This window comes from Falco naumanni, chromosome 1 (assembly GCF_017639655.2).
Source record: "Falco naumanni isolate bFalNau1 chromosome 1, bFalNau1.pat, whole genome shotgun sequence".
NCBI classification, from domain to species: Eukaryota; Metazoa; Chordata; class Aves; order Falconiformes; family Falconidae; genus Falco; species Falco naumanni.
In genome coordinates, this window is record NC_054054.1 from 92,895,025 (window position 1) to 92,917,556 (window position 22,532).

The window sequence follows — 22,532 nt, forward strand, 5'->3', positions numbered from 1 at the left end:
CACAGCATTCCATGAGTGGCCTCACCAGCACCAAGGGGCAGGATCATCTCCCTCAACCTCCTCCAACACTTCTCAAGCAGCTCGATTAGCCTTCTTTGCCCCAAGGGCACGTTGATGGCACATGGTCCAGTTGGTGCCTGGCTGGACCTCCAGGTCCTCTTCTACAGCACTGCTTCCCATGGCCCCACCATGTCCTGGTGCTGCTCCTCCCCAGTAGCAGGGTTTTGCACTTCCTCTGGTTGAACAAAGTGAGTTGGCTCTCAGCACCCAGCCAGGATGGAGCAGACCTTACCAAGACCTGCTGCCGGGAACAAGGACTGGCAAAGGTGACAAGGAGCAAGGTAACAGTGACGGTGCTCACAGGTTGTGGCACCTGGAGCAGGAACCATGCTCTGTACCTTCTGCTCCATCTCCTAGATGTACCTACTCATGCGGCACAGGATGAGGGGCCAACTCCAGCCCCACATGTATCTTGGATGGACAGATCTGTGCCCCCTCTGCCATGCCCAGGACCAGGCAGAGTGCAGCTGCGCCACCACGCCACGGCCAGGAGGTAACAAACACCACACACCACTGGGAAAGCATCACCTTCTTTAATTACAAATAAAAATACAAGAGAAGTACGGCCTGCCATGAGGATGCTGTAGGGTAGCTCCAGGCTGAGCAGACGATGGGCTCTCCTCTGCTGCAGACTCCTCTCTGCCAAAGCTGGGGCAAAGCCCCACTCTTTGTGCAGAGCCTCAAAAACACACCACAACACCCTGCCACGCCAGGCAGCCCTGAAGAGCTCCTGCTCTGCCATGGGGGCTCAGCAAATTCAAAAGAACAATCCCAGAGGGACCTGCAAGAGCCCAGAGCTCTCCCTGACCTCTTCTTCCTCACTCGCCACCCCTGCAGGTCAGGAAGCAGAGGTGGCACCAGCGTGAAGAGGACAGTCCTTGCAACACTAATCCTGCAGCCCTGGCAGGGGTGGGCAGCAACACCAGCGCAGGGGAGCTGAGGGAGCCCTGGGAAAGGCACAGTGGGAGGTGTATTTACAGATGGGAAATGTTTTCATTTAGCATTTCTGTCTCAAAAGCAAAGCTGAAGGGTTTTGACCCAAATGCAGTGGCGTCCACAGGGTGCAGCCAGCCAGCCAGCCCCCTCAGGAAACCCCAGGGCCCAGTCACGCTCGCCGTGCCTTCTTGCTCTTCTTTTTCTCCTCTTTAACGGCAGTGTCATGGGCTTTCCTCTTTGCAGCGAGTTTGTTGGCCTGTAGAGAAATCCCCAAGACCCACAGTCAGACCGGTCTGCAGACACCACGGGCTGCTCTGCCCCCAGCCCCGCCAAACCCTCCTGCTGTACGTGGCAGGGATGGGAGGGTCCGTCTGCTGCGGGCACCCAGGTCAGGCACAGGGCAGAGAGGGGCAGCAGCTCCACTTTGAGCACAAGCCACAGCCTCAAGGGAGCAGAAGGGGCTCTGCCCTGCCAGGATCGAGACCGCAGCCTGGTGACACCGGGGAAGAGGCTGGCAGGGCCTCACCCCTGCCCACCTTTGCTCAGTGCCCTCACCAGGTACAGAGAGGAGCAGAGGCAGCCCAGAAGCAGAAGCTGCTCCCTCTCCCCTGAGGTGAGGACAGACCCCGTGTTGATGACCTGTAGCTGCAAGCTGACTGGTGAGAGCTAGCACCGGGATGCAGGCAAGGGTCCTTGCCCACAGCAGCCCTACGCTCGTACCTCTCGGACTTTGCGCTTCTTGCCAAACATGATCTTCTTGTAGAGGTATTTCTCCCTTTTCTTCATCATCATGATGGCCAGACGCTTCTCCTCACTTTGCTGCTCCTGCTCCAGGCGTTGCTTGTCCTCCAGCCGCAGCTTGCCAGCGGTCACTTTCACGGGAAGCGCCTGCAGGGAGCTGGAGAGCTCAGGACCCCAGACACTGGGAACCCACCACCCTTCCCAGGGAGAGACGCTTCCACACATTCACCGGGGGCCACAGAAGAGCCACAGCACTCTCCAGACCAGGCAGCAGGTCCTGAGCGTGAATGGGAGCTGCAGCTCATGGACACGGGTCCAGGACCCAGAGGTGTGGTGGCTGCCACAGGAGCAGCACAGCCACAGCAGTCCCAGAGCAGGGAGTGGGCCAGGACACCCCGCAGCAAGCAAAGCCCCAGCAGAGACAGAGCTCACCACAGCTGCCTCGTCCTGGGGCTCCCACCCCGCTGCTGGCACTGTACCTTGTTGCTCTGAGTCTTCTGCTCTTCCATCTTCTTTAATTTCATCTCCTCTTCCTTTTCAGACTCATCTTCCTCCTCCTCCTCTTCTTTGTCATTGTCACCCTCCTCTTCCTCCTCTTCCTCATCCTCATCCTCCTCACTCTCTCCATCTACAGAGAGACCACCGTTACCAACAGGAGAGCAGTCACCGGCTCCAGAGCAGGTACAGCCCTGCTGAGGCAGCAACGCTGCCCGGCTCCTCAACTCCTCTGACCTGGGAGCCTCCCCTCACCTGGGTTCTCGCCCCTCTGCATAGCCAGCAGCTTCAGCTTCTCAGGAGGGATGTAGTCTCCTTCCTGCTCCGTCACGAAGGGCGAGAGGTGCGGGGGCAGCTGCACGCCAGGGAAATAGTCGGCCACAGGGAGGCACAGCTTGGCATTGACGGAGTCGAAGACCCACTGAGGCTGCAGGTAGTACCTGTGGGGCAGAGGGACGCAGGCTCAGACTCTTCCCTCCCACCGCAGGCTCTGGAGCCCATGGGGCTGCAAGGGAGCAGACACAGCGTGGGACAGCTCTGAGACGGCCAGGGACACTCTGTGGGGACAGGCCATGTGCCTTACCCACCTGCCAACAACCTGCTGCTGCACTTGGGGCCGGTCAACAATCTGGTGGGTGATGGAGGGGTCGCTCACGTCATAGGTGGCACCAATGCACAGGGACTTGTCCCAGGAGACCTGGCCACCAAAGCACCTGCCAGCAAAACCCACCGAGGAGTCAGGCAGGCAGGAGGGGCCCTCAGGGTCACCTCGCCTGTGGGATGTCAGGCAGACTGGCCTCAAAAGTCCTTACAGAAAGGCTGGGGAGACAATCATGGTGTAGCACAGCTGCTGAGGTGCTACCCACCACGTACCGGATGATGAAGGCCAGCGGCTCGCGAGGCACCTCCCTGTTGAGGAAGAAGCGCAGCCCCTCAAACAGCTTTTTGTGCTTCTCCAGGGCCTCCTGTTCCTTCTTTTTCGCATCCATCTGCTCTGCAGTCTCCTGCTCAGAACAAAGCATTCAGCCTCCTCCCCAAAAACAGCCCCTGCCAAGCCCCTCTCTGCAAGGGGGGCTCTCAGATGCTGTCTCCACCCTCCTGCCAGTCCCTCCCAACAACACACCAGGCCCTGCCAGCCTTTGCCTGGGCACCAGACATACTGCACACAGCATCACCAAAGGGCAGGGCTGAGCTCCCCCCCCAGGCTCTTACCCCCTCCACTGGGAACTCATCCATCTCCACCTCGTCCTCGTGGGTCGGTGCCACCACACGGGCCAGGCTGGCGCTCAGAGCCGACAGTTTCTGCAGCGGGAGGAGACCAAGAAGGTGTCACGCCCAGCCAGTAATTTGGGGATGTGACAAAGGGCATCCTCCTGGAGGAAGGCAACTTCTCAGAGCAACAGGTCACACAACCTAGGACTAGACATCCTTCCTCCATGTACTGTCTCACACTGCAGGCCCCAGCACAGGGCTTTCAGAGGGTTCCCTGCCATGCAGGGGGGAGGCCAGTGGCTCCCAAGGCCAAGCACAGCTCCTCCCTTGGCTAGTCTACAGAGACAAGGAGTTCTGGATGAGCCCCTTCCACCACACAGGGATCTGGCTCTGCCCCTTGGTCCTCACACAGTGCCCCATGCCAGGAGGAGGTCTGCAGTCAGGACAAGACCACACAGGGTTCTCCCATGGACCATAGTGATGGCAGCGTCCCTCACCTCCAGGTAGCTCTCTGAATCCATGGCGTACTCTTTGCCCTCCATAGGCTTCAGCTCATCAGCCTGGCCATCAATCTAGGCAGAAACAAGACATGTAGGGAGGCAGTTCCCAAACCCAGAGTCCCCAAACATCCCCCCCATCCACCACACCAACTCTCCAACATGAGCTCACTTCCCACCACCCACATCAGGTGGTGCCACCTGGCTCGGGCCAGCACAGTGCATCCCCAGGGCCCGCGGTGGTCTTACCTTGGGGGGGTAGAGCAGGTTGAGGGAGTGGTAGAGGCGAAAGTTGACAAAGCCCAGCAGGGTGGTGTAAAACTCGGTGAAGGTGGCCATCACACGGTAATCCACATCTGTGGGGTGCTGCAGGCACATGGAAAGGATGAGGACACAAGGACAAAGGACCAGAATCTCATCTGCAGGGACAGAGGCCCATGCCATCGGCACAGGCAGGAGGATCCTGTCGCCTTCACAGCAGGTTCTGGAGATCCATGGCCACTGCCAGACCCTGGGCAGGGAGAGCTCTCCAGGCTGCTACATGGGGCCCTGCTGCCACCCCTCCATGAAGGGACCTGCTTGGACAGATGGAGCACCTCATCCCATCGTGGATGGTCCCTTGGTGGCTTGGCCCAGGGACTTTGCTCCTCCGGGTGAGGAGTGGAGGCCACAGCAAAGCTGGAGAAGAGCAGGACAAAGAGCCAAACCCAGCAGGGACCCAGCCAACCTCACAACAGCCAGGACTCAAGGCAGTGAGAAGTAACGCTGGCTGGGAAGGACATGGGCTGGCAGAGATGCTGTGGGGATGAGCTGGGGAGGTAAGCCCCAGCACAGGCCATACCAAAGGCCATAAAGCTGGAAAGCCCCAACCCAACTGTGCCAAGCCCTGGAAAGCCTGGGAGTGAAACAAGAGGGCACTGCTGGGATGGCAACCTCCTGCCTGCCGAGGATCGTGGCAAGGTGCGGCACAGCCACGCGGCTGTCCCGGCACAGTAGCACCCACAGCTCTTCCCTCACCCTTCCACCTGCCCGGACTGCACAGGGGCTGCAGCAGAACCACCCTGGCAGAGGGTGTGGGGTCTGACTCGGCTCTTCCCTAAGTGCCACCAGCCTCATTCCTGCTGGTTAATCTTTAATTGCTGATTGAGGCACATTTTAATAATTGACAAACGGAAATAAGGAACTGGGGAGACTGGTACAGCCAGCCACAGGGGACACAGGTACAGCCATCCTGGGGGTTAGAAGAGGGCTGTGGCCCCGCATGCCTCCTGAGTTGGCCCCGCGGTCACCACAGGCTTTGTCTGCAGCGTGAGAGCCACAGGACAGTCTCTCAACTCTTCCCCAGCCACAGGAAAGGGAGCAGTGAGGCAGCAGCAGCACACAGCCTGCATGGATCCTGCCATGCTTCTGGCGGGTACTCACATCGTGGGAGAAGGTGTAAGGGGTGATCCAGGTGATGGGCTGCCCCAGCACCTCAGCCTGGTAGTAGATGCCCTTGATGGAGAGGAAGACCTGACAGGGAACAGAGTGAAAGCTCAGGGGGAGGAAGGCCATGGGTGTCTCCCTGCCCCTGCCCTCGTCAGCCCTTCCACTGTCAGCAGGTTCATCAGGGAAGCGTCACAGACAGCCCAGTAGGACTTGTTCCCAGTCTGAAGCTGCCAGCACAGCTGGCACAAGTCCCATGCCCCTGCCTCCACACCCCCCCCGGGGCAGGGAGGTCTTGGCCCCATCCTCCCCTGCAGTGCCCACCTTGCGCAGGGAGCGGGAGGCAATGACATAGTTAAGGAATTCCACAGCCAGGCGTCGACAGAGCTGGATGGTCTGGACATGGCACTTGCCCGTCCGCGGGAAGGTAGAGAAGAGGAAGCACATGGAGAGAGCATCGTCCAGGTCCCGCAGCGCGTCTATGAAAGTTGGGTACCTGCACCCGGGCAGAAGAAGGGGGAATCACACCCAGCCCCAGTGGCCACCAAAAGAAGTGAGGGTAGAGGGTAGATTTAGGTTAGATATTAGGAAGAAATTCTTCACTGTGAGAGTGGTGAGCTGCTGGCACAGGATGCCCAGGGAAGCTGTGGATGCCCGTCCCTGGAAGAGTTCAAGGCCAGGCCAGACAGGGCTTGGAGAAACATGGTCTAATGGAAGGTGTCCCTGCCCAGGGCAAGGGGTTGGAACTAGATGAAATTTAAGGTCCCTTCCAACCCAAACCATCCTATGATTCTAGAAGCTGCTGGGCCTGGCAGAGACCTTGCATGAGAAAGGAACCAGCACCATGGAGCATCCATCTGCCACGCATCCCACCAAAGCTGGTGACCCACGGGGACACGGTGTCCCTCCTGGGCAGGGAGAAGCCTGCAGCCACACAGCTCCCGGGGCTCAGGGCTCCTCAGGGAGCCAGGAAGCGCCCTGGGTGAGGGGATGGCAACACCCCTGATTACAGGGAGAGTGTAAACAGCGTTTAGGGCACCTGCTACACTGAGCCATGGGGGAATCCTTGCCTGGACCCACTGAGACAAGCGTGCCTGCGGCGCAGCACACCGGGACGTGGCCCTCCTTGGCCAGACAGATGAGGCCCAAATCAAAAATGCAGGACTTAAACGTCACATTTGGAGGGAGACAGCGCGGCCCCACAGCTCGAGCAGTGGTGCAGCTGCCAGGTGCCCAGCGCTCCCTCCCGAGCACAGAGCTCGTCAGGGCAGCATCTGTCTCTCAGTGCTGTTTCTCCTTTCCCTCTCTGCACCAGTATAGCAAGGTCCCAGGCACCACTGGAACACTGAAGAGAGACCTGCCAGAGTAGGTTCCCTCTATCCTGAGTCCTCTCCTCTCTCACTGCCACCAAGTTCAACAACCCTGTTGGCACAATGCACCCTCTACCAGCCCTCCCTCCAAGGAAAACACTGCCCAGGGAGAGGAGGAGAGCTCTCAGCATCTTCCTGGAGCCACCTAGGACAGCCAGGCACGCCCTCCTCACTCATGCTTTGCTACAGCCAGCGTGCAGCACACTACGGTCTTCTCCAGCCCAGAAATGCTGGTTTCCACAAAAAAAACCCAGATGATATATAGGAGGTGGATTCCTAAAGAGGGACAGACATGGTGAAGGCTCCACAGGTCCAGGCAGCTGCAGGGAAAGCTCCTCCCAAAAGCGGATGGCTCTGCTCAGACTTGGCCAGTGGCTCACCTCTCCTTCACGATGTGGTCAAGCTTGTAGCTGGGCTTGTTGTCCCTCAGCCGGTCTACGGTGCTCCACTCGCTCTTCCCGTACGCCTTCCGGAGCTTCCGCACGAAAACCTGGGGGGAGAGGGGGAGGCTGGGGGCTCTGCAGGAGAGGACAAGCCCTGAGCAGCCCCTCAGGCACCACCCTGGGGTCTCGTGCAAGACAATTACCTTATACTCCCGGAATTTGTTGACGATGGGCTCGTGAAGGAGGAATTTGATATCCTTGAGGAGGTAGAAGGTCCTGGGTGCCGTGGAGCCTTTGTTCACCTTCTTCTTGTGCTTGGGCTCGTGGGGGTAAATCCCCTTCAGGATGCAGAGACGCCTGGGCACGGCCACAAGGATGAGACACAGGGCCCTGGGGCCCCTCCCCCCCTCCCCGCACTGCCACCCCTCCTGGGGGGAAACCCTCAAAACACTCAGCAGCCTGAACCCCCCCGGCCACGCAGAATACACCACCACACTGCCCAGGGAAAGGGGCACCCCATGCTCCCACCATGGGCTCCATCTCCTGCTGGTGCCCGGGCAGGGTCCGGGGGGTCCCGGGCTCAGCGGTGGGCGCACCTGAAGTCGGGCAGGCTCAGCTGCAGCTTCTTCCGCGCCCGGTTGCGGGTGATGTAGTTGGTGGCGGCTCCCCGCTCGTACTGGGGAGAGAGGGGGGGTCGGGGGGGTCAGCATGGGGCGGGGCCCCCATCGGGAGTGGGGCGGGAGGGGCAGCCCCGGAGCCACCGGGGTGCCCGGAGAGGGAGGATAAACGAGAACCGGCGGCAGGGGGCTGAAAGGGGCCACCGGGAAGGGCCCGCTGAGGGCGGAGAGGGGGGAGACCGGGCACAGTGTCACGGCACGGATGGGCACGGGCACCGGGGTGTGTGTGTGTGTGTCACCGGTACCGGGGGGGAGACAGAGGCGGGCACCGGTACCGGAGGTGGGGGGCCAGCTAGGGGGGTGGTGGAGACCGGGCACCGGGTGTCACGGCACGAATGGGCACTGGCACCGGGGGTGGAGATCGGGGATGGCACCGGTACCGGGGGGGGAGCGGCACGATGCAGGGAAGCACCGGCTAGAGGCGGGCACGGGCGCCAGGAAGCGTTAGCGTGGCCGCCGAGCGCAGGGACAGGGATAGGAATGCCGCGGTACCTTCTTCTGCTCCAGCCCACCCATGGCCCCGCCGCCGCCGCCGCCCGCGTGCTCCCGGCGCCGTAGGCCCCCGGGCTGCCCCGGTGCTGCCTGCGCCCGCGGCCCGCGCCCGCCCCAGCCGCCCCGCCCCGCTCATGCGGGCAGGGTGGGCAGCGCGGGCAGGGCGGGCAGCGCGGCGGGGCCGGGCTTGGTCAGGCGCGCAGCGGGCAGCCCGCCCGGCCTGGCGGGAGGGGTCCTTCGGCGCGGAGCGCGCCGGGATATTGCGGGGCGGCGCGGGGTATGCCGGGATGCAGCGGGGTGGGGGCCCAGCAGCGCGGCGGGGGTGCTGCGGGGAGCGGCGGCGGCAGGGCCCGGCCCGGCCACCCGCGGGGACGGGATGCTGGGGGGGCCCTGGTCACCCGCAGGGCCAGTGGGCTGGCAGGTCGCTGCTGGCCGGCGCTGGCCAGCGGGAGGCGGCCCTTAGGCCGCGGCAGGCCGCGCTCCGATGCCCGGGGTGCAGTCGCTGGGGGACCCCTTCCTCTAGGGCCTAGCTGAGGGGCGAGCGCGGGTGGCTCCTGGGGGAAAGCCCGGCTGTCTCGGCCCCACTCAACCCAAGCTTTGGAGGCCCCTGGCCCGCTCCTTTCTCCCTAGCCTCTCCCTTGCCTCAGAGGCTGCCGGACCCCCTGTCCCTGCACAGCGAGTCCCCGGGTACCAGCGCATCTCCCGGAGGGCAGGGGGTCCACACGAAGGGATTTGGCTGTCCCAGCCAGCCGAGGGCCCCCAGTGCTGTGGTGCTAGTATTAACAAGCTGGGCGTTCAGGTTGCCTTCCCTGAGCTGGGGTGACTCCGGGAGGTTTTGTGGTCGTTAGTTTCCAGCCTGACCCCGAGGGTGGGATGTGGGTTTGTCTGATGTCATGTGGGGCTGCGGGTGACGTGAACTTGGACCTGACCTGTGGTCCCTGGGGGTCACTTGGACTGCCTGTGGCGTTGCAGCCAGCAGGGTAGTGTGTGCTACTGTCTCTGGGTGCTTCGTGAACCCGGTGGTGCCTCTGGGTGCTGATCAGTGCTATGTGCCCTCCTGCAGCCCTCAGCCATCCCCAGTACCCTTGAGAGAGCAGCTGACCGCAGTGGCAGGAGGGGACAGGTCTCCTCTGCCCAGCATCACTGGTGGGGCACCCATGGCCATGCCCTGGCTGATCCCAGTGCAGATCCCTGCCATATCCCAGGAGGGTGATGGAGACTGGGAGCCCAGTCCTCAGCTGCTGCTAGGTGCAGGGGTTTTGTGGGGGGCAGGAGGGAGTCCCCACAGCCTGTCACCTGCTTCTGAGCTCAGGTGTCCCTCGGCAGGCAGAGGCCTGAGCCCCAGCAGCACCCCAGGACTCTCTCCCGTAGGCTGTGGGGATTTACCTTTTGGGGTTCAGCACCCCAATACCCACTCATCTGCTGAGTTGGACTGATTAATCCTCATTCTCCTCTTCAATAAAAACCCAGTTCCAGGCGAGTAGTTTAGTTACTGCTTTCAAAGGTTACAGCGATGGAGGGTGCAGGGTTTTGGGCGTTTTCATCCCCTTTCTTTTTTTGGGTTAACTTTGACCAGTGATTTTGACCTGAACACTGGCAGTTTGGGTCTTGCTGCCCTGCCCATGGTGTGGAGGGCAGGGAGACCTCGGTGCTTGCGTGGTTTGTGCCAGGTCAGGGAGCTGAGAGGGAAAAGCGGCCGTGAGAACTTTATCTCTGCCCTGGCCGGGTCGGCTCTGCTTCCCTTTGCTTTGCCTGCAGCCAAAGTCCTTTCCCGTTTTATGCTGACTTGGCGCCAGTGTGCGGAAACAGCATCTTATGACACCTTCCCGTCTCCAGCATTGTCCTGTCTTGCTCAGCCGGGCTCCGCCTGCCTCTGCCGGGCTGCCGGTCGTGCTGTGCTGTGGCACCCATTCCCTCGCTCTGGCATGTGGCTGCTTCTCATCCTGCTGCAGGCTGCGGTCCTGCCTGCCCAGCTCTGCGGTGAGTACAGCAGCCAGCCACCACCTGCGGCCCTGGACCCCTGCCTCCTGCCTGGGGACCCCGCTGGAGCTGGGGGTCTCGCCCATGCAGGACAGAGCCCAGAGTGGGTCCCTGAGCTGGCTGTGGCAGTGGAGGGGCGTCCACCAGGGCAGGGCTGGGGGGGATGAGCACCATCCTGTATTCCAGCCTCATGCTTCAGTGAGGGTGTTGGCCTTGTGAAACCCCTCCAGTGAGTTTTCCAGGGCAGTGCTCTCCCCAGCGGCTGCCAGGGTTGAGCCTTATTCCTGTACCCCCTTCCCAAAGCCCACTTTCCCTGCTCTGGTGCCTGCAGCCCCCCTAGGTCCTGCAGGGTCCCTGGGGTTAGTGGTGTGACCCCAGCACCTTGCCAGCCCCATGGGCATGGTGGAGGGTGGCCATGCCAGGGCTTTGGATTCTCCACGCTTCCATTCCATGTAGTGTTTCTTGTTTCTTCCCTGTTTTTGGAGTTGGGGGGACTTGAGGTTTTGGGACGTGAAGGGATGTAGAAGGCATGGGGAGCACAGCAGGGTTGGGATGCTGGGTCTCCATCACCACCTTGGCCCCATGCAACTGGTACTGGGGGCTGCAGATGGTATGGGGCTGGTGCTTGGGGTGGGCTTGGCCCCCTCCTGCCCACCCCTCACCCTCTGATCCCTCTCCCTGGGGCCGTGGCGGGTAGAAGCCCCGGGAAAGGCGGCAGCGGTGCAGGCACTGAGTGCCCAGCTGCTGGGGCTGGTGGCGGACCCGACGCGGGACCCTGACCCCAGTGTCTATCTGGCCCTTCGCCTGGCCCGTGTCCACAACCTGCGCAGGGAGGAGCAGTACCTGGCACAGCTGCAGGACGCCTTCCAGCGCCGCTATGGCAGGTAGGTCCCAAGGGGTCACCGGCTCCCTGCCATGTGCCTCTGGGGGTGTCCTGTGTCCACCCATGCTGTCCCAGCAGCCCACTGATGCTGAGTTCCCACAGGAGCGTGCAGGCAGCTGGGCGGCCCCACGCTGCACCCCACAGCCACCCCACGCAGGATGCTGCGGCTGCTGAGCACAGCATGTACGTGCATCTGTCCCATGGGGACGGTCCCCTCCACCAGCAGGGTGACAGCTCCCCAGCATGGTCGGGGGGCTCTGGCTGCTGGCAGAAGCTGATGCAGTGGCTTGCAGGAGCACTGAGGCAGAGTGGCCGGAGACGGGGCGGCTGGCGCTGTACCTGCTGGGGCTGCGGGCCACTTGTCCCGCATTGGAGCCTGGTCCTCTGCGCTCACTGGTGACACGGCTGAAATACTACCTGGAGGAGGACTGGGCAGGTGAGAGCATCCCCACAGGGCTACCGTGGTGAGCACCCACCTGGGCACCAGCATGTCCAGCCATGGGGCCACCAGCTCACTCTGGTGACATGACACCATGTCTCCAGGCTCCCGGCACCACGGCCACCCCCTCACCAGTTACTACCAGTACAGCCTGGGCGTGCTGGCACTGTGCGTCCACCGCAAGCGGGTGCGGGAAGAGGTGATCCGTCGGCTCCTGGCAGCTGAGCACCACAGCAGATTCAGGCACAGCAGCGGCAGCGCTGTGGGTAAGGGTCCTTGGGGACAGGTGGGACGGTGGCGCCCGGGGCAAGTGCACAGCAGCCAGGGTGACACGATGTCCCTGCAGACACGGAGGCAGTGGTGGCACTGGCCTTCACCTGCCTGGAGCAGCAGCGGCTGGTGGGGACCAGGCTGGCGGCAGAGCTGCGGGCGGCCACGCGCAGGGTGAGGAGGAGGATGGTTGAGGCGCAGGGCCAGGATGGCTTCATTGGCAATGTCTACAGCACCCCCTGGGCCATGCAGGTGGGTGTCATCTGCAGGGGGCCTCCAGGGTGGGGCATGGGTGCAGGCACGGGCGGAGGTTTGGGACACAGGTGCGTGCAGGACTGGGTGCATGCTCCGGTGCGGACATCGGTGCAGGCATGAGCAAAGGAGCACGCTGGGTGTAGGCGTGAGCGTGGCTGCGGATGTGGGTGCCGGGGCAGAGGCAGCTGCCCCAGGGCAGAGGGTGCGCAGGCAGGTGGTGCTCAGCAGCAGCAGCACGGTGCCCACAGGGACCCAGCACACCTCCCTCCTTGGGCTGCTGTCCTGCCACCTTCCTCCCTCCGGCTCCCAGGTCTTCATCGCCACCAGCATGTGCCAGACGCAGCCAGCGTATGGCCGGGCCATGGCTGCGCTGCTGGAGAACCTGGACGCCTTCACCACCGCTGCCACCATGGCCCAGGCACTGCCGGTGTTGTACGGCCGCTCTTACCTGGACATAGCCTCCATGCGCTGCCGGGAGGAGCCGGGTAGGAGCCAGGGTGGCGTGGGGAGATGGGGGAAAGCTGGGATGGGGTTAGTGCAGATGCCATCACAGTGGTGGTTTTGTGTCCATCGCCACCATGGTGGCTTCTTGCAGACACGCTGATGCCCATCAGCCCTGAACCGCTGCCAGAGAGGCCAGGGAACAAGACTGTGCAGCTGGTGGTGGAGTGCCCCGAGCCGCGGTGTTCCCAGCACCGGCTCTATGACCAGCCAGTGTCTGTGCCCGCCAGTGCCTCCCTCCTGGACGTGCTTACGGCAGCTGCTGTGCAGGGACCCTCCAACTTCACGTATGTCGCCATGCATGAGCATCCTCTGGGGTCCCTGGGTGTCACACCCAGGGTGGCCATGTGCCCTGCACCTGTGCCATGGACTCACCCTGATCCCCGCTGCCTGGCTCCCTTGGCAGCAGAGCTGCCCCAGTGTCAGCAGTGCTGGGGCCAGACCCTCACCCCCCTCTCCCACCCACCAGGTTTGACACCCGGGACACCCCCCTGGGCCCCTTTCTGAGCAGGGTGCTGGGGCTGGAGGCCCAGCAGCAGAAGCAGAGCTACTGGCAGCTCCTCACCGCCCCCAGCACCAGCCTGCAGATGGGTGAGTGTCAGGTGGGGGTCCCAGGGGGACGGTGGAGGTCCTAAGCAGCCCCCATGGCTGCACTCCCACCCGGGGCTGCTGTTCTTCTCTGCAGGCGTCGCTGACTACAGACCTCGCGACAGGGAGACCCTCATCCTGCGCCTGAGCAAGTGGTAGAGGACGTGGGGAGCGTGATGGCAATGAAACACCTGCCCTGGGTGCAGGACCTACAGCTCCCTGTCTCGTGCTTTCCCTGTGCCTCATGTGCCTGCACCCCAAATCCGCCCAGGGAGGAGGAGGAGGAGGGGAGGGACAGGCAATGCCCTGTGTCCTGCGGGCACAGCGGGATGGGAGTGTTGAGACCAGCAGCTCCTCTGGTCCCAGCCCCACTTGGGAATGGGGCAGGTGACTGCTGGGAGCAGCCGGTGTTGGGGTGCCCAAGCCAGCGCTGCTCACCCCCGCAAGCTGCCAGCCGGGGGCCATCCTCCATAAACAAACCCTCAGGGGGACCCCCAGCCCTCCCCACTGATCCCCCCCCGCCTCGAGGGCTGGGGACCGTGGCAGCCTGGGGCAGGGGGTGGGGGCGTCCTGGGGGTGTGCCCCTGCGTGATTCCCCCCACGATTTGATGCAACCCCGAAAAGCTGCCGGGGGTGACCGGCAGTGAGCGGGGCTGGGGCGGTGGGCCCCAGGCAGGGGGTCCGGTACCCCGGGCGGTGGGGAGCGATGGCGTTGGCCCTGCCGCACGCATGAGTCTGGGGCGGGGGGCGCGGGGGGGGGGGGGCTCTGACGCATCCTGTCGCCATGGAGGCCGCCCGGCTCCGGTACCGGCTGCCCAGCCGCCCCGGTGGGGATGCCCGGCCGCCAGTTCCCAGCAGGTCCAGCTGCACCGGGCGTGCCTCCCCCGTACCCCCCCGCCGGGCGGCTGTGAGGCTGCGGCGGCCCGTGGGGAGGAGCCTCCCTCCCTCCCTCCGCTGCCCGCCATCGCCAAACTTTCCGCTCGCTCCCGGCCGCCGCCTCCCCCGCACATGGCACCGGTACCGCGGGGCTGAGCCCGGGCACCCTCCGGGCGGGACCCGCCACTTCCAGCAGGAGCTGAGGAGCCACCGCCGCCACTGCCATCACTGCCGTCACCGCCGCTGCCATCACTGCCATTGCCACCGCTGCCGTCGCCGCCGCTGCCATCGTCACCACCGCCTGCCGGGGCCGGCGGCGTTCAGCCCGGCACGGGAAGACGGGGCAGAGCGGAGAGCCGGGGGGAGCGGAGCTGGTGCCCATGTGCCTGCGGTCCCGCCGCGGTGATGAAGCACCGATGACAGCCGGCGAGGGGACCCTCCGGCCCTGGAAACCCGACCCAGGGCAGGCAGGGGGAGGCCGGCCACCCCCCGGGCCATCGCTGCCCCTGACCCTCACCGTCCTGGCCTGGCTGGGCACCGGCACCACCATGGCCGGCCTCAACAAATGGATCTTTGCCACCCACGGCTTCCGCTACCCGCTGCTGCTGTCGTCCCTCCACATGCTGTCGGGGGTGGCCGTGGGGTACCCACTGGGCTGGGCACGGGGACCGTCACCGCCAGCCCCCCGACCCCGCGCCAGGATCTACTTGCTCAGCCTCACCTTCTGCACCAGCGTGGCGTTGGGAAACCTGGGCTTGAGCTACGTGCAGCTGGACGTGGCGCAGGCGGTGGCCACCACCACCCCGTTGGTCACCCTCCTGCTGTCGGGGCTGCTGGGGGGCCGGCGGCACCACCCGCTGCAGTATGCCGCCATGGGGCCCGTCTGCGCTGGGGCCGCCTGCAGCATCGCCGGCGGGCTCTGCTTCTACCAGCCCGGCTGTGGCTTCCTCCTGGCTGCCACCGTCCTCCGCGCTCTCAAGTCCATACAGCAGAGTAAGTGCCACCTGCCTGTCCCTGTCCTGCACGCCTTCCCTCCCTTGGCACAGCCCCTGGGGCGCAGGGGTGCTGGTGTCACTCCAGTGCCACTCTGGTGCTGGTGATGCTCCCTGGCCCCTATGCCACTTTGTTGCCACCCCAAGCTATGCGGCACTCTGTCCTCCGGTGCCATCCTCTGCCCTGTCCCTGGTGCCGCTCCAACGTCACCCCAGCCCCAGTGCCACCCCTTGCCCACCCTGTCCCTGGTGCCACCTCAGTGCCACCCTTGCACACCCAGATGCCCCCCTCAGGGCTGTGCTGTGATCCTGGCCCTGAGCTGCTGTGATCCCACTTTGTTGGTGACCAGCAAATACGGTGGTGTCCCTGCTGTGACCCATGGGCACTGCTGGCTCCCAGTGACACTGTCCCATGTCCTGGGGCCATGGGGGGTGGCTGTACCTAAGCTTGTTACAGGGACACCCAGGCTGCCCCATCCCTGTGGGCTCCCCTCGCCAGCACTGTGGGCTGCCAGGTCCCCTGTGAGTCCCTGTGCCCAGTGACATTGTCCCCATGCCCGGGGAGTCCGGCAGCCGCGGTGCTTCCCGGGCCACAATGTCCTTGCCAGGCGGTGGAGAAGAGCCGGCTGGGTTGTTTTTCGGCCGGGAAGGGAGTGTTTCCTCTGGTGACTCAGTTGGGCACCACGGGGGACGGGCTCTGGCGTGGGGCCGAGTGCCAGGCGCACGCCCTGTGCCGTGCCAAGGTCCCGGGGGCACTGCTGGTGGCTGTACCGGGGGCGGGGGGGGGCTGTGGCCACCCAAGGGATGCTACTGTCCAGCACCCACCATGGTTCCCTTGTCACCTGTGTGACAAGGATGGGGGGCGCAGGGAGGCTGGGGGCTGCTCTGTCCCCCCATGGACCCAGCACGTGCCCCTCCGTGCTCACCTGTGCATGGCAGCCAGCCCTGCTGTGCCTGCTGTCCCTGGATGACTGGTGGGGGGACATGGGGACACAGAGGGGTCAGGCCACATGCCCAGAAATGTTCCTGCTGGCTGCAAAATCAGCTGAAAAAAGAGGTTTGGGGGAGGGTAGGGGTGGAAGCCGTATTTCCTCCAACGCGGTGTGGGGAAACTGCCCCATGCAACCCTGTCCTGTGGCACCCTAGACCCCCAAACTGGAGCACCCCCCCAGCCAAGGTACCCCCAGCCCCATGGAAGGGGCTGCCCCCCGCAATTTCCCCCTTCCTGGTGACACAGCATTTCTTAACCACCTAGGCACCAAGTGCAGGGACTCGCATCAGTGGGTGCCCCATGGAGGCTGGATGTCCCTGCTAGGACGGTCTAGGTGTCCCACTGACTGTCCCCATCCACCCTCCCAGGTCTGCTGCTGCAGGAGGACCAGCTGGATGCTCTCTCCCTGCTCTGCCTGACCTCCCTGCCCAGTTTCTGCCTGCTCTTCGGGGCAGCCGTGGCGCTGGAGGTGGCTCCCTCCTGGGAGGGTGTCCTGCGCTATGACGGCACGCTCTGGGCTTGCATCCTGCTCAGCTGCCTGGGCTCCGTCCTCTACAACCTGGCCACCTACTGCATCCTCTCCCTCACCTCCGCCCTCACCGTCCACGTCCTGGGCAACGTCACTGTGGTGGGCAACCTGCTGCTCTCCCGCCTCCTCTTTGGCAGCCACCTGAGCGGGCTCAGCTATGTGGGCATCGGGCTGATGCTGGCCGGGATGTTCATGTACCACCAGCCAGACCTCATCGCGGCACGCTGGGCGACGCGGTTGGGATGGGGCCTCCCCAGGCGGGAGTAGGGTCCCTGCTGGGGATGGGGGCGGAGGGGAAGCACAGCTCTGCAGGTGCACGGGTGAGCTGGTGTGCGTGGTACTGTGCACACAGGTGTGCTGGTGTCCACACGTGCTGGTGCGCACAGCTCTGTGTGCACACTGTTTTTTTGGTGTGCACAGATCTGTGTGTATGTGTGCTGGTTTGCACAGCTCTGCATGCACATGTATTTTCTGGTGTGTGCAGCTCTGCGCACACGTGTTTTCTGGCGTGCACAGATCTGTGTGTACGTGTGCTGGCTGGCACAGGTCTGTGCACATGTGTGTTGATGTGCACAGGCTGTGCGTGTGCAAGGGGGTCTGTGCACAGCTCCATGGCTGGGTGTGCACAGGCTCTGTAAGTGTGCGTGGGTCTCTGCGTGTGGCTATGTGTGCGTGGGGGCACGGGTATGTTGGTGTGTGAAGGCTTTGCACATGCAAGTAGGTCTCATGCATGTGGGCATGTGTGTTGGTATAGACTCTGTATGTATAAACATATGAGTGTGCACAGCTGTATGTGCATGTGGGCATGCATGTGCTGGTGTGCACGGGTTCTGTGTGTGTAGGTGTGTTGCTGTGTACACAGAGCTGTATGTGCCGGTGTGCGCATATGTATTGGCGTGCGCAGGCTCTGCATGTGCAAGCAGATCTCATGCATGTGGGCAGGGGTGTGCTACCGTGCACAGGTACTCTGTGCACAAGTGTGTCTGTGCAGAGCTTTATGTGCGAGTGTGCACAGGTGTGTGCGCGCAGCCTCTGCAGGTACATCATGTGCACAGATTCTGTGTGTGCAAATGCACCTTCACGCATCTGTGTGCACAGGGGCGTGTGTGTGTGCACGCAGGCTGACAGGTACCGGTGTGCACACAGGCTCAGTGTGGGTGAGCAGGGTACGTGTGTGCTTGTGCAGCTGTGTGCACCAGCTCTGCACGTGTGTCCCCATGTGCACACGCAGGCTGTGCACGCTCAGGGATGTGGCTGCAGATACATGACTCTGCACATCCAACTGCTGTCCTGCCTGGGGAAACACGGAGCAGCCTGTGTGTGCACATGTGTGTGCGTGTGTGCACGTGTGTGCGTGTGTGCACGTGTGTGCGTGTGTGCATGTGTGTGTGCACCACTACTAAGCTCTGCTGGTTGGAGTAAACCCAGGGCTGTGTGTACATGCCACTCTTGTGGCCAAACAAGAAGCCCAGGGATGGGGTGGGTGACTGTCCCCTCTCGTGTCCCCAACCCCACTGTGTTGTGCCAATCCTATGGGGCTGGTGGTGGTGCTGCCACATTGTTGTTGTCCCCATCGTGCCCTCCCTGCCACCGCGGCTCCGGCTCCAGCCCCATCCCTCCTGGCTTGCTGTGGCTGGAGCAGGCATGTGGGGGGGCAGGGCTGCCTGCCCGTCCCCAGGGCTCCCTCACAGAGATGGTGAGAGCCCAGCAAAGGGGACAGGGACGGCTCAGGCCCACTCACCACCCCTCAGGGATGGTGCTGGGCTGTGGCATGGCACACGCTGACCTTGGCAAAGGGACGTCCCAGTGCATGCATGCCCTGGCATTGATGCCAGCACAGACGTGCGGATGTGCTGTGACGGGTGCACTGGCACCACTGCGTGTGGTGGCTGCTTCCGTGCTCACTGTCTCTGCGCCAGGGCCGAAGGACCCAGCTCTGATTGCACTTGTCCCGAAATAAAGCTCTATTTTTGTTGTACTCCACCCTCAGCTTCCAGGGTGATCTCCCACCCAAAGCGCCCGCTGGCACCGTGGTGGGAAGGGATGAACTGCCCAGTGCAGGGGTGGGAAACTGAGGCACAGACATGCCTCCGCATATCCCAGCACCCGGGGGAAGCCAGGACCACCGTGCCCACTGTGCCTGGCATCTCCATGCTCCTGTGCAGGGACAGCTGTGGTTTAGCAGCCTAGCCCCAGGGCTGACGCAGGGACGCAGTGATGGGGAGAGGAGTCACTCGCACGTGTCCAGAGGATGGCCACTGCTGCTGGGACCTGGCACTGGCCAGCGGCAGCATGGCTTCGCCCTGCCCCAGGGCAGCGTGACGCTGGGGGAGCTATGAGCATCCTGTCCCCTGGTGTCACCCATCCGGTCCTCCTCCAGCCCTGTGACTCACATCACCCTGCAAGCACAACCCGCTCTCCCTGAAAATTCCCTGCTTGCTCCCGCCCTCTTTCCCAAACAGCAATATTCTTCCACTCATACGGGCGGCAAATTTTGAGGCTGCTTCCAGAAGCGTTCCGGGAACAGCTGCTTCCCCAGCACAGGGCGAGGGAAGGGCAGTCGGCCATGCTGTCGCGGTGTGCTGGTGGGCTCCTGCCCGTGCCATAATCCCGGGGTGCCCCAGGACTCAAGGGGCCCCACGTTATCAGCAAACAGCCCCTGCCCCGGCCAAGAGCAGCAACCACAAGCCTATTTGCTTTCTGGGCTCACATTTCAGAGGCTTTTCCGTGACGCGGAAGGTTGAAAGTCATTTTGGTTTTCCAGTTCCTTTCAAAAGGGAAGCCCTGGTGTGACTCCAGGGCTGGGGCTGGGGGAAACTCCCCTCCCAGGCATTCCCGGGAGCTCCAACCCACACTGTGCCCTGCCAGGGGACAGGAGGAGCCGGACCTGCAAACATGTGGCATCGCTGGGCTGGAGGAGCCCTTCCCTGGGGAACACCCACCTGTCCTCGCCCCCTGACTCATTTGCTGGCACCAGGGTCTATTCGCATCCCGCCTGCATCAGCGGCTGTGCCTTGTCCGCCCTGGTTTTGGTGCATCATGGTGCTGATGTGGCTGGCCCCCTGCCCTGCTGCTGCGGGGAGAGTGGCCAGCTGCTGCCGGTGTCCCTGTGCAGGCTGGTGGCTGGGGCCGGGCTGGGCACGGGGGTCCTGTGGGCAGCATTTATGCTGGAGCTGTGCGCTTTGATGCTGCCCATGAGGGGCCTGGCAGCAGTGGGTGGGCTAGCCTGGTGGGGTGGTGGCCCTCTCTCTGGGTATTTCAGGCCATGATCTCAGCTCAGTGGCATCCTTCGCTCCAGCCGTTCCTCCGCTCTGGCTGCAGGAAGGATTGGGTTTCCCATGGGCATGGTGGCAGCTGCCCATGTGCCGGGTCCGGCACTGCTCCGGCGAAGCCAGATGAGGGAAAGGCATCCCACAGGTTGGGGAGCAGACTGGGATACCTCTGCTCAGACACCTTTCTGGAGAGCAGACTGCGGCATGGGGCAGGACAAGCCCCACAGGAGTGGTGCCAGGTGGGGACAGCCCTTGCATGGGCAGGTGTGTCCCCATGCCTCAGCCACCGGCAGGCAGCAGCTTCCCAGTCCCTGCTGGGGTCCGGAGCCCCTCGCCAGCCCTGGTTTCAGGGTGTGGGGGTACTGAGGTGGGTTATTGCCCTGGCAGGGCCACGAACACATAAGGGCTCTGAGGGTCCTGCAGCTCTTGTGCTCCCAGATACGGGGGCCTCTCCTTGCCCATGTGTATCTGCACACCCCTGCCAAGCATCCTCTGGGGTTTCACCTCTTTTTAAAGAACACCCAACTGAAGGCAGGCTGAGGCACTCCCATGCCAGGGCTTGTTAACCCCTGAGATGCCACCGCCTGGGGTTAACCGCGTAGCAGGCACGCGGCACATGCTGCTTGATCTTCCCACATGGGCACTGCCATCAGGTTTCTGTGCTCCACATCCTGAAATGCACAGAGGGGACAGGAGATGCAAGGAGGGGTAACAGCTCTGAAGCCAGTGAATAGCATCAGCAAGGATGGGTGGCACCTCCATGGGCTTGGTCCCACCAGTCTGGAGGTGCTGGCTGGCAAGGAGCTCCAGGTGAAGAGTGAAAGTATGAGGTAGGAGAAATAAAGGTGTGTGTGATGGGATAGCATTGTAATGAGAGCTGGCTGGACAGTTTCTTCTGGATCTACTGTTTAACTGCTGCTGAAATCTTCCTCTGATGCGTGCTGGGGACTGAGCTGTGAGCTGCTGCCCTTGGTGGAGGAGTAGCGTGTCTCCATGCAGGGGAGAGGAGATCCAGGGTGGCTTTACTGCATGCCAGCTGGGTGGCTGGGACCACACGGTGGAAATTTTCTGTGTTTCAAGACAGGGGATTAACTGCTGCCCTCGGGGATGTCGGGAGGCTTACTGCATTAGCACAGAGGGACGCGGGATCTGCAGCTGGGAGGCAGCAAGGACAAACACTTGCTAAGCTGGGCAGCCTAAACCAGTAAATTATATCCTTCCCTCATATGCCGGGCTGTGGTCTTAAACCTACCGCATCACAGTCCTCAAGTGGTGTCGGGGACTGTCCTGGCTCTGGAGCTGAAATTATGGCAAAGCCTTTTTTAGGGTAGACATTAAGAAAAATGCATTCCCCCTGGCAGGACAGCCTGGCCCAAGGATAGATGACATGAGAAGTGCAATGTCCAGCAGTGGCGAGCAATATCTGAGGATGCTTGAGGCAGCCCAAGCCTGGTTGGGGGCCAGGAGATGGACAGGATGATCCTTCAGACTCTCTTCCAGTCCCATGTTCTTTGGTTCAGCACGCAAAAAGCCCTGCAGAATTTGCTCTGAACCATTCTGGGGCAGGCAGGCTGGCTTTACTGCTCGCTCTCTGTGGCACAGGCTCATGGCTTTGCTCTGAGAAAGCTGCTGACTGCCTGTAGCCGAGTTTCTAGAAGATGAAATCACATGAGCTTAAAGACATTTTTAAAGTCATATACTATGGTTTTATAACATAACTTTACATTGTAAAGTAGGGGTCTCTGATACAGACCGAGAGCTTGGGTCAGTGGGTTTGGGTGCCAGGTGCAGGTGTCTCACCTGGGTTCTGATGGCTGTGAAGAAAGAAGTGGTCAAGAAAGAGCTGGCAGCAGCATCACCCCCTGCTCCTTCCTCCCACTTCTCTTGAGTTGCATCCAAACTGAGATGCCCACCCTTGATGCCATGCTGCGGCTGTGCCCGTGCCTGGCTGTGTACCCCACTGAGCTGGAGCTGGATTCTCACCCAACTTCCCAGCTTGGCCTTGCCTTGGACCTGCCTCATCCCCATAGATTTGCCAGGCAGTCAGGACTCCCATCTTAACAAGCCTCCATCCACATCCAGATGTGCACAGCCCTGCTCTCCCCCTCCCCGGACAGCTGGTGCCTGTGCCTGGGACCCAGCCAGCGGTGCCCTCGTGACCAGCACACAAGAGCCAGACATCTGTGGGACCTGCCAGAGTCTGTGGCACCGTTGTTCCCTATAGGGATATCCCGGTGTTGAGCTGCAGAGCTGGCGCAGAGAGGGCTGGAGATGACTCTACACTCACCAGCTGCACCCTTGCCTGGTCAGAGATCCAGTCTGAGAAGCACCAAGGCCAGGGTCACACAGCACGCAGGGCTCCTCCAAGAGATCCACCACATCTCCAATGCTCTCTGTGATACCCATGCACCCAACCATCTCATTCTGTCCCTTCCCTTTAATGTTTCTGTTTTCCAAGAAGAACTTCTTATGTGTCCATGAGGAGTCAGGTCTTTGCTCTGCTTCTAGAAGGTGCCATGGGAGAAAAGCAACACGCTCAAAGGCAGGCAAGGTCCTTTGTCACCCACCACAGCTATCACTTGAGCTGCTTTGAGCCCCTCAGAGAGCTAGTTCGCCAGGTTGCTCTCTGTGGGTGTGGAGGAGCAGCCCCATAGTGCTACTGGTAGGA

At 62.4% G+C, this 22,532-nt stretch overlaps 3 protein-coding genes across 4 annotated transcripts; 2 read left to right on the forward strand and 1 right to left on the reverse strand.

Moving 5' to 3' along the window:
* Positions 1 to 574: 574 nt before the first annotated feature.
* Positions 575 to 8,359, reverse strand: PES1 (pescadillo ribosomal biogenesis factor 1). The gene is made up of 15 exons (XM_040607283.1): positions 8,289 to 8,359; positions 7,716 to 7,795; positions 7,323 to 7,476; positions 7,117 to 7,226; positions 5,691 to 5,862; positions 5,364 to 5,453; positions 4,191 to 4,307; positions 3,942 to 4,016; positions 3,445 to 3,534; positions 3,106 to 3,236; positions 2,820 to 2,945; positions 2,488 to 2,672; positions 2,217 to 2,365; positions 1,717 to 1,884; positions 575 to 1,252 (listed from the first exon to the last, which is right to left on the reverse strand). Exons 1-15 carry the CDS (start codon positions 8,310 to 8,312, stop codon positions 1,166 to 1,168), a joined length of 1,758 nt encoding a protein of 585 aa, XP_040463217.1. The 5' UTR covers positions 8,313 to 8,359; the 3' UTR covers positions 575 to 1,165.
* Positions 8,360 to 8,623: 264 nt separating this feature from the next.
* TCN2 (transcobalamin 2) lies at positions 8,624 to 13,418 on the forward strand. 2 transcript variants are annotated; one of them, XM_040607305.1, is made up of 11 exons: positions 8,624 to 8,963; positions 10,047 to 10,268; positions 10,966 to 11,152; positions 11,254 to 11,334; positions 11,445 to 11,587; positions 11,695 to 11,856; positions 11,937 to 12,112; positions 12,426 to 12,600; positions 12,711 to 12,903; positions 13,086 to 13,207; positions 13,302 to 13,418. In XM_040607305.1, the coding sequence occupies exons 2-11, from the start codon at positions 10,067 to 10,069 to the stop codon at positions 13,361 to 13,363; spliced, it is 1,503 nt and encodes a 500-aa protein (XP_040463239.1). In that variant the 5' UTR covers positions 8,624 to 8,963; positions 10,047 to 10,066; the 3' UTR covers positions 13,364 to 13,418. The 2 variants fall into 2 exon arrangements, with proteins under 2 accessions (XP_040463239.1, XP_040463231.1); XM_040607297.1 differs by having other exon boundaries at positions 8,624 to 10,268.
* Positions 13,419 to 13,918: 500 nt separating this feature from the next.
* SLC35E4 (solute carrier family 35 member E4) lies at positions 13,919 to 18,575 on the forward strand. The gene is made up of 2 exons (XM_040607317.1): positions 13,919 to 15,073; positions 16,432 to 18,575. Exons 1-2 carry the CDS (start codon positions 14,461 to 14,463, stop codon positions 16,857 to 16,859), a joined length of 1,041 nt encoding a protein of 346 aa, XP_040463251.1. The 5' UTR covers positions 13,919 to 14,460; the 3' UTR covers positions 16,860 to 18,575.
* The last annotated feature ends 3,957 nt before the right edge of the window (positions 18,576 to 22,532 follow it).

What these genes read in the sequence shown, in the direction of transcription:
- SLC35E4 (XM_040607317.1), top strand. Translation starts at nt 14,461, where the DNA reads ATGTGCCTGCGGTCCCGCCGCGGTGATGAAGCACCGATGACAGCCGGC. An exon ending in TCTCAAGTCCATACAGCAGA is followed by an intron (nt 15,074 to 16,431) that starts GTAAGTGCCACC and finishes CCACCCTCCCAG; the next exon opens with GTCTGCTGCTGCAGGAGGAC.
- TCN2 (XM_040607297.1), top strand. Translation starts at nt 9,911, where the DNA reads ATGGTGTGGAGGGCAGGGAGACCTCGGTGCTTGCGTGGTTTGTGCCAG. An exon ending in CCTGGAGGAGGACTGGGCAG is followed by an intron (nt 11,588 to 11,694) that starts GTGAGAGCATCC and finishes CCATGTCTCCAG; the next exon opens with GCTCCCGGCACCACGGCCAC. An exon ending in CAGGGACCCTCCAACTTCAC is followed by an intron (nt 12,904 to 13,085) that starts GTATGTCGCCAT and finishes CCCACCCACCAG; the next exon opens with GTTTGACACCCGGGACACCC.
- PES1 (XM_040607283.1), bottom strand. Translation starts at nt 8,312, where the DNA reads ATGGGTGGGCTGGAGCAGAAGAAG. An exon ending in ACCTGCTCTACCCCCCCAAG is followed by an intron (nt 4,017 to 4,190) that starts GTAAGACCACCG and finishes GTTTCTGCCTAG; the next exon opens with ATTGATGGCCAGGCTGATGA. An exon ending in AGAAGACTCAGAGCAACAAG is followed by an intron (nt 1,885 to 2,216) that starts GTACAGTGCCAG and finishes AGCTCCCTGCAG; the next exon opens with GCGCTTCCCGTGAAAGTGAC.